Raw genomic sequence first — 15,034 nt, forward strand, 5'->3', positions numbered from 1 at the left:
CAAAGCTTTCTGTGATCACCTCCAGACACTCACACAGAAGGGCAGAGTATAACTGCTTATCCATTCATGCACGTTCCCACTTGTCTATAAATTCCTTAAAGGTTTGAAGTGTGTCTCTTACCTCTAAATCCCCAGAGCCTTGTACAAAAATTGGTACACAGTATGAGCTCAAGTAAATAAGTGCCTTTTAAATACACAAACCAACAAATGAATATATAAGCTTTGCAGGCTGATAGGAAGGCATCCCAATTTTATTTCTGAAGAAGAAAGGAAATTACTAAAAAATATCTATGGGTAGCTAAGATGCCATAAATTTTATCTATTTAATTACCAAAGAAATAACAAGGGCCAAATACAATCAGCTTGAGTTTTTAGATCCAATGCCAGCTCTCAATGAAATCTAAAAATGCAGGAACACTCCTGAGTTCCCTAACTGTAGGAAAATTTGGCATATGGCAACTAAGTCTTTACAACTGTAACTGCCAGATTCAGATCTAGCAGTCAGCAATTTCTAACTGTAGTTTAAGGAGCACGGTAAAATGCAACAGCCCCCCAGGTGATACAGACATCCAACCAGGTGTTCAGTATATACCTTACTACGTGCCAGGCACTGAGGTAACTACTTGTAATAATTACTTTGATGGTAATACAGTAGACAGTATCTTCACTTCCAATCCTGACTTGAATAAACAATCTATTCATGCTGTTCAACCTAAATCATACCAGTTCATCCATACCTCACCAAAAGCCAGAGTCATTCTTCCTAACTGTGAGTTTTATTATTTTAAGAAGAAACTACACAGGCCCAAGGTATCTTCTGCCCCAAGTGGAAAGGCCAATGAACCAAAAAACTGCTGAAGTGGTGCTCCATAAATAGGAGAAAAGAAGGAGGACTGGCCTGTTTTCCAAAAGTGGTGGTCTTTCACCAACATAGTGAAGGGCAGAGGGTACCTGAAGACATTACCAGCATATGGCAGAGATGTGGGAGTTTCCAATTCTAAAATTTTCTTTTTCTATATTTCTACTTCTGTCTCCCTCCTCTCCGAGAAAGACTTTGTGATCTGTTTTAAAGCACTGGCTATATCAGCAAAAATTCAGGCTGAGAAACTACAGGATGAAAGACCCCCTGTCTTCAATGAATAAATCGTAAGGAAAAAATGAAGGAAACAGAAGGGGGTAAATTATGCATTAAAGAGACTCAAAAAAATAAACTAATTGCAGTCTATAGACATCATTTGGGTCCTGGATCAAACAAACAAACTTAAATGTATACATATTATATTCACATATATTTATCTAATATACTTAAATATATTTTACATATTTATAATATTTATGTATTAGGTATAATAACAGGGTTACATTCTTTCTTGAAAGAATCCTTTTAGAAGTACAGAGTGAATTTTTTATGAATGAAATGATCTGATCTGCCTCAAATACAAGAAGGGGAAGAAAACAGGTAGGAGACAGATGAAACAAGACTGGCTATGAGTTGCTAATTGTTGAAGCATTATGTATTTATTCTAATATTCATTCATTATAACATTCTATTTTGCATATGTATGTGAAATTTTTCCTAAGCAAAAGTTGTAAATGAGTGTGAGAATATTCCTCCACAGAAATAATTCTCATTTATTGAAAAATAAGAGTGTCCCCTGTTTCTTCAGTTTTACTATGAAAACAAGTCAAAATGAAAGAGAAGCGGTATTTATCAAACAATTCAAATAATGGAAATCTTCATTAAAGCTTGGCACACTGGACTTTCTACCACAGTACTCAAACTTTAATGGATATTAGTGTAGCCCTTTAAATTAATTTCTTATATGAAAATTTCAACAGAGCTAAGCATTGGCATTTTTATGATTTATATGGCATTTTTCTGCTTCCACATATTTTACAGAAATAGATCAAATATTTTGACTATCACAGCGACAACATACATCTTGAAGTATTAATAAATGTATTTACACACATGAAAATGTTCAGCTGCCTTTAGGTCAGCAAAATTTACAACATTTTCAACCACACGAACAAGCTCTACCTTAATATGTACTTACAGGTGAATAAACTGCTTGCCATACAAAATACAAAAATTGCTTAGAGAGCCCTGAAATAATTACTTAAATTAGCAAGTAAGTTCAAGATAATTTTCAGGCATTATCTGTGGGCATGTGATATTGATCTAAATATGGGTAAATGGAATAAACTTAGATTTTTTTTAACACAGTTTATAAATGCCCAAAAAACAAAAGGACTCAAATTACGCCAAAGGACCATTGCCAGTGAAGAAATGGAGGAGGAGAGGCCTTTCCTGAAACGTGGAGGTGAATGGGTACATCTCTGGTGTCCATAAATCGAGTGAGCTGAGAACCCTGCAGGTTAGCTTATTTTTACAGTTTGAGTTTAGTTAGGGATGTCTAGGCTTGTCTTTCCATTTTTTCTACGGTACCAACCTTGGTTTAAATCACGTATAAAGTCTTTTTAAGGACTAAAACAACCACAACAATAATGATGATGCAAACCCTGCCCACACATTACATCCTTTCTTGCCTATGCATGTTTTTTTGCCTGCCGGAGGTGAGAGGGTCTCCGCCCCTCCGCTCAGGCTACCGCACTGCCGAAGACATCCCGCACAAACTCCTCTCTAGCAAAGCTCCGGCCTGTGGTGCTTTGAGGGGTTTGTCCCCCCTCCCTTCTTTTTCGCACTGGGAGCGCCATGCACGACTCGCACTAGGGCTGTGCTCCTTCCACCGAAGACACTGCATCTCCAGGGCGACGGAGAGCAAACGTGGGGTCAGGGTGGGCCAGGCCGCGCCCGGGCCCACCCCCCTGGACCGCGCCTCTCACCTGCCCGCCGCCGGGGTGGCCCCGCACCCGCGTGTCGAGCGCGTCGTGTCCAGTTTCGTCTTCACCGCCCGAGCGGTAGAGGAGCCGGAGTGGCACGATGCTCTGGCGCTCCAGGAAGCGGTTTTCGTTCCTCCTCTCCAGCTCCGTCAACGAGGCGTCTCCTCCAGGCAGGACGAGGGTAAGGAGGGAGCGGGGAGAAAAGGAGAAAATAATGACCCTGACCCACACGCGTGTCTCCTGCGGTCCGACGTCTTCTGTAGGAAAATCCCACCGCCCCCTCCCTCCAGGTCCCTATCTGGGAAGGACGCAGAGACACCAGCCGGAGAGCCTTGGACCAGCTCATCTGAGATCATCCAGGATCGGGGCCCAGAAGCACAGCACCCCTTTCCCATCCTCCGCATTCCGCTTCTTCAGAAGAGGAAAAACATGCATTTGACCGAAGGCTTCTAATGCATCTGCGCGCCCCCACACATGTATTTTTGCTTCACTTCTCACCACCCTTCTAAATAAAAAAATCTCCCCGCGCACTCGGGAAACGGGCATGCCCGTTTCCAGTGCGCTTGAGGGCTGCAAAGACTCCTGGAAAATGGTACGTCCCTAAGCCACACAGGGTGGCGAACTTACCTGCCCGACCGCAGCGCGCCGGGGGGCAGGTCCCTAGGGCGCAGAGCAGCAAGAAGGGCACGGACGCAGCCGCCGCCGCCTGCATGGTGCTGCCGTCAGCCCGCCTCGTTCGAGACGCTCAGCTAGCGCCTCATGCCTCGGCAGCAGGGTCCGGCTCCCTCCGCCCGCGCCCCACGGCTCTCCTCGGCCACCCCCTCCCAGCCCCGGACCGTGCTGCGGCGGCCGTGGCGCTGCAGCCTCCGCCGCGGCGCTGCCTCAGTGCTGCATTGTGCTCCGCGGGTGCTTCCGCTGGCGGGGGGAGCGAGCGAGTGCTGCATTGGGCGGTTGGCTGTAGCTAAGTGGATTCTAGCGCCTCCCACCTCATCCCTTGGCAAAGGCTCTGGCGGGCGACGAGCGCTCGGCAGGGAGCGAGCGCCTGGTGCACTCGCCCCCCGCGCGCACGGGCAGGGGCGCGCGCAGGAGAGTCAGCTGGGAAATGTAGTTCTCCGCGTCCCGCTCCTCTCCACTGCGGTGCGGACGGTAGCGACTTTTGGGACCACGAGATCCTCCATAGCCGAAGACCGGAGGGAAGAAAAGGGCAGGAGAAAGAGAGGTCATCCCCGCAGGCCTCCTGGCACCGAAATATCCAACTGTGCCGCTGGATACAGTATTCCTCCACTCCGTACATCCTCAATAATGTTTTTCAAAGAGTTACTGGTTACATTATTAACGGGGAATCACTCCCTCAAGAGAACATGCTAAGTTCATCATTCATCGAATACTGATTGAGGACCTACTGTATGGCCCGGTGGCTAAGAACGGGGATACAACCGTGAAAGACATGAGTGTAAGAGGCATGTGCTCTAAGATACAGTTGAGTAAATACTGTGTTTTTTTTTTACAGGACGGTGTGAAAGTGCCCGACAGTGCTTAGAGGAGCATCGTTAACTCAGCCAGGGGAGTCAAGGGAGAACATCAAGAAGCTCTACTGGAAGGATGTCTTGAATATAGCCCAAGTCTCCAGGATATTTTGTTCTTTCTCTGATCTCTGCCTGTCTCAAACCTGTTTGTGAAAACCAGACTTGGGGAACTCTACTTTCTCAGTCTGCTTATTCCATTTTTCTCTAATTCCAAATGTTAGAAACTCTTTTGAGGATAAGACAGTAATACAATACATACAATTCAGTAATTAGCTATCACCGTAATTAACACTTGTGTAGTATGATACAGTTTTTCTGGGGTCACATATAATGTCGTTTGATCTTCGGGTCAGCAATTTAATAAGTGTTATTATTCCCATTTCAGAGAGGAGGAAATTAAGGCTTAGAGCTGCAACTTCTAAATACTGTAACCACTAGCTACATGTAACTATTTAAATTTAAATTAATTAAAAGTAAATAAAATTTAAAATTCTGTTCCTCAGTCACACTAACCACATTTCTTATGCTGCATTTGGCTAGCAGCTACTGTATTGTAGAGCAAGAATATGGGATATTTCCATCATTGCAGACAGTTCTATTGGACCACAGTGGTTTGGGGAACTTAAATGATTTCCTAAGTTCCCGTGGCTTGTTATAGAGTAGACTGGATATCCTGCTTTCAAATCTGAGTCTTTTTCCACATCTTCCTGGTCAAACCCGTGTTTTTGTCACCTCCATCCTGATTCTGGTCCTGTAAAACATGCACAAGAATCTTCCACATGATGTTCTTTGAAGATGTTTTTCCTTCCCCCGTGGGCAAAAATTCTTTTTACCCTTGCCTTTTGTGACATGGTTCTAGGTTTCCTCATGATCATGATGATTTGAAAATACACTCCAGTATGTCAGTGTTCCAATTAAAGTGTGGTATTCAAAATTAAATACAACTTAGACATGGTTTTACAAGCAAACAGTAGAGGGGGACTCTTTTCTCCCTTGAGGGAACATTCTATCATCTCTAGGTAACCACATCTCACTGATTTTATTGTCATTTCAAAAAAAAATTTTTTTCCCAAATTTTCAAATAAATAAGACACTTAAGAATTTTATATATGACATGCAATTATAACCTGAATAAGATCTAAAAGATTTCAGTCGTACACTTTACACCTTGATGCAGGAGATTCCATAGTAGTTACAGTAAAAGAGGATTAAAACCTACAGGCCTGGAAAAGCCCAATATCTTCATCTTCTATATCATACATCTAAATTCTTAACCCAATTCTCTAAGTTGGAATAATTAATTTTACAGGTTTTGTAAATATTGTGCTATTCTAAGTATACTCCATATTTTTTTTTATTTACACATCTCTTATTGTTATAAGCAATGCCTCCCTGTGCATGTCTTATAAGCATTTCTCTAAGACAGACACCGGATTTAGGACTTGCTTAGTCCAAAAGGTTTGCACATTTTTTTAAGGTAGTAGATACATGCCTTTATTTATTTTTTTATTTTTTTAATGTTTATTTATTTTTGAGAGAGTGCAAGCTGGGGAGGGGCAAAGAGAGAGGGAGAGAGGATCCGAAGCAGGCTCTGCATTGACAGCAATGTGCCCAACGTGGGGCTTGAACTCACAAACCGCGAGATGATGACCTAAGCTAAAGTCAGACACTTAACTGACTGAGCCACCCAGGTGTATCTAGAGACATGCCTTTAAACCATTTCATCTTCTTGGCACAGAATGGACATCCTGAGAGGCGAGGTAAGCGAGAAGATACCTGCTCTAAACTACACAGTTTCTCCAAGGTGTGTGTTGTTCTGGGGAGGGCCAGGAGTAAGCTTATCCCAGTGTCATTTCAAAACAAAACATCCCATCCTCTAGAGACAGAATATTCTTTGAATCTCTTTGAAGTAATGCTTCTGACTGCATCTTGCCTATTTTGTATATATTTATATTTGATATATAGGTTTTTGGTGAATTTTTTATTTGGTTTCCATCATCTGGTTAATTAACACATTCATCACCTCAAATACATGGTGGGGATGGGGAGTGGGAACATTTAAGTTCTATTCTCAACAAATTTCAGTCATATAACACAATGTTATCAACTATAGTCACCAAGTTTTATGTTAAACTCTCAGGTATTATTCAACTTATAATTAAAAATCTGTACCCTTTTACCAACCACTTGCTATTATACCCACCTCCCAGACCTGACAACCAATTTTCTACTCTCTATTCTAACAAGTTTGACTTTTTTTTTTTAGATGCCACGTATAAGTGATACCATGCAGTATTTGCGTTTGGGGGGCTTATTTCACTTAGCGAAATGCCCTTAAGTTCCATCAATGTTGTTGCAAATGGCAGGATTTCCTTCTTTCTTATGCCTGAATAATATTCTGTGGCATACATACACCACATCTTCTTTATCCATTCAACTGATTTGTATGAGTTAGTTATATATTTTGGATATTAACCCCTTATCAGAAGTATGCTTTACAAATATTTCCTCCCATTCAGTAGGTTGTCTTTTCATTTTGTTGACGGTTTCCTTTACTGTGCAGAAGCTTTTTAGTTTGACATAGCCTCAGTTGTTTTTTTTTTACTTTTGTTGCCTTTGTTTTTGGTATTAAGTCAAAAAAGTCATTGCCAAGACTAATGCCAAGTTGATGTTGAGAGTGGTGGAGTTGGTTAATAGAACATGGTTCCTTTAGAAGCAAAACAATGGAGAGTAACAAGATAATTTCTCAATATGTACCTTTAAAATAAATCAGCCTCAGGAGGCTGAGAGAAGTTGTTGCAATCAAGAATCATGATCTGTTTCCAGACTTAAGTCAGTTTTCAACCAAGAAACCACTGAAGAAAAAGTCATATCCTCAGAAGAAAGACCCCGCATCACATGGTAAGTACACATGGTAACTATTCCCTCAGCTCTTCCCCAAAGGGACTTACCTCCATCCTTGTTGGATGCAGAGTCTCAACTGGCAGTGATACCTGGGACCAAAGCACCTATTAAATTGGGTGCATGGGAGCCAGCTAATAAATGAAGTCCTCACCAAGCTTTGGCTCATAGTGGGTCAACAATGTCATTTGCTTAGCCTCTTAATGTTTTATTAGAAAAGAAATACTTGGGGGCACCTGGGTGGCTCAGTCAGTTGAGCATCTGACTTTGGCTCAGGTCATGATCTCACAGTTCATGTGTTTAAGCCCCACATGGGGCTTGCTGCTGTCAGCCTGTCAGCACAGAGCCCACTTCGGATCCTCTGTCCCCGTCTCTCTGCCCCTCCCCTGCTTGTGTTCTCTTAAAAATAAATAAACATTTAAAAAAAGAAAGTAAAGAAATACTTAGTACTTCAGTAAACCCCCCACATTGTATCTCCGGCCTCCAGGGTAAGAATTATTATAGTGGACAAGACCAAAAAAAAAAAAAAAAAAAGAAAAGAAAAGAAGAAAGAAAGAAAAAAAAAAAAAAAGACCAAGTTAGAATCTGTGAAACTGCCTCTATCTCTCAGCCAAATAATAAATCAAAAACAATATCTCATGGGGCACCTGGGTGACTCAGTCGGTTAAATGTCAACTATTTATTTCAGCCCAGGTCATGATCTCACTGGTTCCTGAATTCAATTCCCACATCAGGCTCTGCATTGACAGTATGGATCCAGCTTGGGATTCTCGGTCCCCCTCTCTCACTGCCCCACCCCTGCCTGTGCTCTTTCTCTCTCAAAAATAAATAAATAAACCTTAAAAATATCTTTTTTCCTTAATTTTTTAAAATGTTTATTCATTTATTTTGAGAGAGAGAGAAAGAGTGTGAGCAGGGGAGGGGCAGAGAGAGGGGAAGAGAGAGAAGCCCAAGCAGGCTCTGTGCTGTTAGAGCAGAGCCTGATGCAGGGCTCAAACTCACGAACCATGAGATCATGACCTGAACTGAAACCAAGAGTCAGACGCTTAACCGACTGAGCCACCCAGGCGCCCCTAAAGAAATATACCTTAATATGGGGCAATGGTGATGGTGGTGATGGAGGAAATTAATGCACCATCTAAAGATGGTGGATTCCCATCCTTTTCATGTGGTTTATGAAGAATAACAGTAGACTACCACAAACTGCACTAAGTAGTAGCCTCAACTGCAGATGTAGTGCCAGATGTAATATCCTCTTCATTGGAAGTGAACATAGCCTCAGGTGATATGCAGCCATTGTTTGGGTAGATGCATATTTTTCCATCCCGGCCAGAAAAAAAGGATCAGGAACACATTGCATTAACAAGGAAAACATTACAGTATACATTTTTAATTTTTTTAATAGAATTTATTGTCAAGTTAGCTAACATACAGTGTATATACAATGTGCTCTTGGATTCAGGAGTAGATTCCCATGATTCATCACTTACATACAACACCTAGTGCTCACCCAACAAGTGCCCTTCTCAATGCGCATCACTCATTTTCCCCTCTTCCCTGTCCCGCATCAACCCTCAATTTGTTCTCTGCATTTAAGAGTCTCTTATGGTTTGCCTCCCTCTCTGAAACTATTTTTCCCCTTTCCATTCCTCCATGGTCTTCTCAAATTCCACATATGAGTGAAAACATATGATATCTGTCTTTCTCTGACTGACTTATTTCACTTAGCATAATTACCCTCCAGTTCCATCCACATTGTTGCAAATGCAAGATTTCATTCATTCTCATTTCCAAGTAGTACTCCACTGTATATATAAACCACATCTTCTTTATCCATTCATCAGTTGATGGACATTTGGGCTCTTTCCATAATTTGGCTGTTGTTGAAAGTGATACTATAAACATTGGGGTACATGTGCCTCTATGAACCTGCACTCTTGTATCCTTTGGGTAAATTCCTAGTAGTGCTATTGCTGGGTCATAGGGTGATTCTATTCTTAATTTTTTGAGGAAACTCCACACTGTTTTCCAGAGTGGCTATACCAGTTTGCATTCCCATCAACAGTGCAAAAGGGTTCCTGTCTCTCCACATCCTTGCCAACATCTGTTGTTTACTGAGTTGTTAATTTTAGCCATTCTAACCAGTGTGAAACGGTATCTTAGTGTGGTTTTTATTGATATTTCCCTGATGATGAGTGATATTAAGCATCTTTTCATGTTCCTGTTGGCCATCTGGATGTCTTCTCTGGAAAAGTGTCTATTCATGTCTTCTGCCCATTTCTTCACTGGGTTTTTATTTTATTTTATTTTATTTATTTATTTTATTTTATTTTATTTTATTATTTTATTTTTTTCTGGTATTGAGTTTGGTAAGTTCTTTATAGATTTTGGATACTAACTAACCCATTATCCGGTATGTAATTTGCAAATATCTTCTCCCATTCTGTTGGTTGCCTTTTAGTTTTGTTGATTGTTTCCTTTGCAGTGCAGAAGCTTTTTATCTTGATGAGGTCCCAATAGTTCATTTTCATTTTATTTCCCTTGCCTTCGGAGACATGTCTAGTAAGAAGTTGCTGCAGCTGGGGTCAAAGAGGTTTTTGCCTATTTTCTCCTCTTGGGTTTTGATGGTTTCTTGTCTCACATTTAGATCTTTCATCCATTTTGAGTTTATTTTTGTGCATGGTGTAAGAAAGTGGTCCAGTTTCATTCTTCTGCTTGTTGCTGTCTAGTTCTCCCAGAACCATTTGCTAAAGAGACTGTCTTTTTTCCAATGGGTACTCTTTCCTGCTTTGTCAAACATTAATTGGCCATATGTTTGTCTGTCCAATTCGTGGTTCTCTATTCTATTCCATTGATCTATGTGTCTGTTTTTGTGCCAATACCATACTGTCTTGATGATTACAGCTTTGTAGTACAGGCTAAAGTCCAGGATTGTGATGCCTCCCACTTTGGTTTTCTTTTTCAACATTACTTTGGCTATTCTGGATCTTTTGTGGTTCCATACAAATTTGAGAATTGTTTGTTCTAGCTCTGAGAAGAATGCCTGTACAATTTTGATTGGGATTGCACTGAATATGTAGATTGCTTTGGGTAGTATTGACATTTTAACAATATTCGTTATTCCAACCCATGAGCATGGAATGTTTTTCCATTTCTTTGTGTCTTCTTCAACTTCCTTCATAAGCTTTCTATAGTTTTCAGCATACAGATCTTTTACATCTTTGGTTAGGTTTATTCCTAGGTACTTTGTGATTCTTGGTGCAATTGTAAGTGGGATCGATTCCTTGATCTCTCTGTTGCTTCATCATTGGTGTATAGAAATGCAACCGATTTCTGTGTATTGATTTTGTATACTGCAATTTTGCTGAATTCATTTATCAGTTCTAGCAGCTTTTTGGTGGAGTCTTTCAGGTTTCCCATGTAGAATATCATGTCATCTGTGAAAAGTGAAAGTTTGACTTCTTCTTTGCCAATTTGGATGACTTTTATTTCATTTTGTTGTCTGATTGCTGATGCTAGGACTTCCAACACTATGTTAAACAACAGTGGTGAGAGTGGACATCCCTGTTGTGTTCCTGATCTCAGGGGGAAAGCTCTCAGTTTTTCCCAGTTGAGGATGATATCAGCTGTTGGCTTTTCATATATGGCTTTTATGATATTAAGTTCTGTTCCTTCTATCCCGAGTTTCTTGAGGGTTTTTATTAAGAAAGGATGCTGAATTTTGTCAGATGCTTTTTCTGCCTCTACTGACAGGATCATACGGTTCTTATCCTTCCTTCTATTAATGTGATATATCACATTGATTGAATTGCAAATATGGAACCAGCTTGCAGCCAAGGAATGAATCCCACTTGATCATGGTAAATAATTATTTTAATATACTATTGAATTCGATTTGCTAGTATCTTTTTGAGAATTTTTGCATCCATGTTCATTGGGAATATTGGCCTGTAATTCTCCTTTTTAGTGGGGTCTCTGTCTGGTTTGGGAATCAATGTAATCCTGGCTTCATAGAATGAGTCTGGAAGATTTCTATGAAGTCTGTTTCTATTTGTTGGGACAGCTTGAGAAGGATAGGTGTTAACTCTGCTTTAAATGTCTGGTAGAATTCCCCTGGGAAGCCATCTGGCCCAGGATTCTTATTTGTTTGAAGATTTTTGATAACTGGTTCAATTTCTTCATTGGTTATGGATCTGTTCAAATTTTCTATTTCTTCCCTTTTGAGTTTTGGTAGTGTGTGGGTGTCTAGGAATTTGTCCATTTCTTCCAGGTTGTCCAGTTTGTTGGCATATAATTTTTCATAGTATTCCCTGATAATTGCTTGTATTTGTGAGGGTTGGTTGTAATAAATCCATTTTCATTTGTGATTTTATCTCTTTGGGCTCTCTCTCTCTTTTCTTTTCAAGAAGTCTGGCTAGAGGTCTGTCAATTTTGTTTATGTTTTCAAAACAAAACAGCTCTAGATTCATTGATCTGTTTTACCTTTTTTTGGATTCTATATTGCTTATTTCTGCTCTAATCTTTATTATTTATCTTTTCCTGCTGGTCTTGGTGTTTCTTTGTTGTTCTGCTTATAGTTCCTTTAGGTGTGCAGTTAAGTTTTATATTGGGGATTTTTTTGTTGAGATAGGCCTGGATTGCAATGTATTTTCCTCTTAGGACTGCCTTTGCTGCATCCCAAATGGGCTAGACTGTCATGTTTTCATTTTCATTTGCTTCCATATATTTTTTAATTTCTTCTTTAATAGCCTGGTTGACCCATGCAGTCGTTAGTAGGATGTTCTTTAACCTCCATGCATTTGTAGGCTTTCTAAATTTTTCCTTGTGTTTGATTTCAAGTTTCACAGTGTTGCGATCTAAAAATATGCATGGTATGATCTTAATTCTTTTTTATATTTGTTGAGGGCTGTTTTGTGACCCAGTATGTGATCTATCTTGGAGAATGTTCCATGTGCACTCGAGAAGAATGTGTGTTCTGCTGCTTTTGGATGAAAAGTTCTGAATATATCTGTCAAGTCCATCTGGTCCAGTGTATCATTCAAGGCCATTGTTTCTTTATTGATTTTCTGCCTAGATGATCTGTCCATTGTTGGAGTGGAGTATTAAAGTCCCCTGCAATTACCATATTTTATCAATAAGATTGCTTATGTTTGTGATTAATTGATTTAAGTATTTGGGTGTTTTCAAGTTGAGGACATAAACATTTACAATTGTTAGTTCTTCTTGATTGGTAGACCCCATAATTATGATATAATGCCCTTCTTCATCTCTTATTATAACCTTTAGTTTAAAATCTAGTTTGTCTGATTTAAGTATGGCTACTCCAGCTTTCTTTTGACTTCCAGTAGCATGATATATGGTTCTGCATCCCTTCACTTTCAATCTGCAGGTGTCCTCAAGTCTAAAATGAGTCTCTTGTAGACAGCATATAGATGGATCTTGTTTTTTTGTTTGTTTGTTTTTGTTTTTTAATCCATTCCAATGCACTATGTTTTTTTGATTGGGGCATTTAGTCTATTTACATTCAGAGTTATTATTGAAAGATATGGATTTAATGTCATTGTGTTATCTGTAGGTTTTATGCTTGTGGTGATGTCTCTGGTCCTTTGTAGTCTTTGCAGCATTCCACTCACAGAGTCGCCTTAGGATCTCTTGTAGGGCTGGTTTAGTCGTCACAAACTCCTTCAGGTTTTGTTTGCCTGGTAAAACCTTCATCTCTCCTTCTATTCTGAATGACAGCCTTGCTGGATATTGGCTGTTTATTTTTCCTATTCCACACATTAAATATTTCCTGCCACTCCCTTCTGGCCTGCCAAATTTCAGGGGACAGGTGTGCTACTGTCCTTATGTGTCTACCCTTGTAGGTTGAGGCCCGTTTGTCCCTGGGTGCTTTCAGAATTCTCTCTTTATCATTGTATTTTGCCAGTTTCACTATGATATGCCATGGAGAAGACTTACTCTTGTTGGATCTGTAGGGAGTTCTCTGTGCCTCCTGGATTTGGATGCCTACTTCCTTCCCCAGATTAGGGAATTTCTCAGCTATAATTTGTTCAAATAAACCTTCTGCCCCTTTATCTCTCTCTTTTCTTCTGGAACTCCTCTATGATACGGATATTATTACGTTTCAATGAATCACTTAGCTCTCTAATTCTCCCCTTATGGTCTAATATTTTATCTTTTGGTTTCAAAATTTTCCTTAATTTTATCTTCTTTTTTTTTTTTATTTTTTTAAATTTTTTTTTTTCAACGTTTTTTTTAATTTATTTTTGGGACAGAGAGAGACAGAGCATGAACGGGGGAGCGGCAGAGAGAGAGGGAGACACAGAATCGGAAACAGGCTCCAGGCTCCGAGCCATCAGCCCAGAGCCTGACGCGGGGCTCGAACTCACGGACCGCGAGATCGTGACCTGGCTGAAGTCGGACGCTTAACCGACTGCGCCACCCAGGCGCCCCTTAATTTTATCTTCTATTTCACTTATTCTCCCCTCTACTTCTTCCATCCTTGCTGTCACTGCATCTAGTTTATTTTGCACCTCATTTACAACATTTCTTAATTTGTCGTGAACTATTTCATTCCTTGATCTCTGCAGCAATAGTTCTCTGCTGTCTTCTATGCTTTTTTCAAGCCCAGCTACTAATCTTAGGACTTTTATTCTAAATTTCTGTTCTGAGCAATTCTCTCACATTTCTCCAGCATTCTGGAGCATTTCTTTAGAAATTCTCCAGCATTTCTTACTGGAACTTCTTTTCAGGATAATTCTTCCATTTTGTCAGTTTGGCTAGCTTTCTGTCCTTTATGTGTTTTAATAGCTTGTTAGGTATCCTGAACCTGTGAGCACTACTATATTAAAAAGAGGTCATACACTGTCCAGGACCTGGCCCTTCAGGAGGTGTTTTTGGAGTGTGTTGCATGCTGTTGTTGTAACTCTGGTTGCTTTATCTCCCTACTTGTAGTGGTGGTTTGGACCTTCCACCAGGTGTGCTTTCATTTGTTCGTTGAAGTAACCCTGTCCTACAGGATGGTTTGGATCAGACACTTCCTACATTTATAGTGTTAACTCAGGGCTATTTAAACTTGTCCTTTGTCATAATTTGAAGAGGATGCCACTAAGAACATCACATTAATCCATTGTATTGATATTATATTTTTCATACCATATGAATAATAAGTTACTAACACATTGGAAACTTGGGTGAGGCATGTCTTCCAGGGGATGAGAGATGTGTCCTAAGAAAGTTCAGGGGACTGTCACATCAATAACATTTTTTAGAATTCCAGTGGTCAGGGGCATGCCAGGACATCCCATCCAAAGCAAAGGACAAGTTATTGCATCCTGAACTTCCTAAACATGAAGGAAACAAAATGTTTGCTAAGCCTCTTTAGATTCTGGAGGCAGAATGTTCCAAATGGGAGTACCGCTTCCATCCAAGGGCATGAAAGGCTGCCAATTGTGAGCAGAAAATAGCTCTGCAGTCATATAACCAGGCAGGTTCAAAGATTTGAGAGGTATCATTGGTAGAAAAACGAGTTTATGTAAAGCCCCAATAGGGAGATGACAACTTTCCCTAGGAGGCTTAGAGTAAGGCTATGCCATCTTTAGTGAATAATTATGTATTTTTGGAAAAATGAGAAGTTTGTTCTATGAGATGATGACATGAGATGAAGTACCTGTCTGTGGGGCAAAAACCATCATGTGGTCACAACTGCCAATCATGAGCTGAGGTTCTGTCAGAACTATCAAGTCATAAAATTGGGCAGATGT

General features: G+C 40.3%; 1 protein-coding gene and 1 long non-coding RNA gene across 23 annotated transcripts in view; one reads left to right on the forward strand and one right to left on the reverse strand.

Annotated features, from left to right (window-relative positions):
• The window catches only part of ADAM22 (ADAM metallopeptidase domain 22), a 237,456-nt gene extending 233,763 nt beyond the window's left edge, over window positions 1-3,693 (reverse strand). For 21 of the 22 annotated variants that reach the window (XR_009260505.1, XM_058725184.1, XM_058725183.1 and 18 more), the window contains exons 1-2: window positions 3,472-3,679; window positions 2,848-3,008 (exon numbers count right to left, since the gene is read on the reverse strand). Coding sequence is in view for 21 of the 22 variants with exons in the window: in XM_058725184.1 (XP_058581167.1) it covers window positions 2,848-3,008; window positions 3,472-3,556 (246 nt within the window). In the remaining variant the exon portion in view is untranslated. Of the gene's footprint in view, window positions 1-2,847; window positions 3,009-3,471 lie in introns of all 22 variants that reach the window. The other variant, XM_058725175.1, reaches the window with a different exon arrangement.
• On the forward strand, window positions 2,919-4,882 carry LOC131509447 (uncharacterized). Its single transcript, XR_009260506.1, has 2 exons — window positions 2,919-3,025; window positions 4,355-4,882. It is a non-coding gene; the product is annotated as an uncharacterized LOC131509447 (long non-coding RNA).
• The last annotated feature ends 10,152 nt before the right edge of the window (window positions 4,883-15,034 follow it).

The sequence above is a fragment of the Neofelis nebulosa genome, chromosome 4 (assembly GCF_028018385.1).
Source record: "Neofelis nebulosa isolate mNeoNeb1 chromosome 4, mNeoNeb1.pri, whole genome shotgun sequence".
NCBI classification, from domain to species: Eukaryota; Metazoa; Chordata; class Mammalia; order Carnivora; family Felidae; genus Neofelis; species Neofelis nebulosa.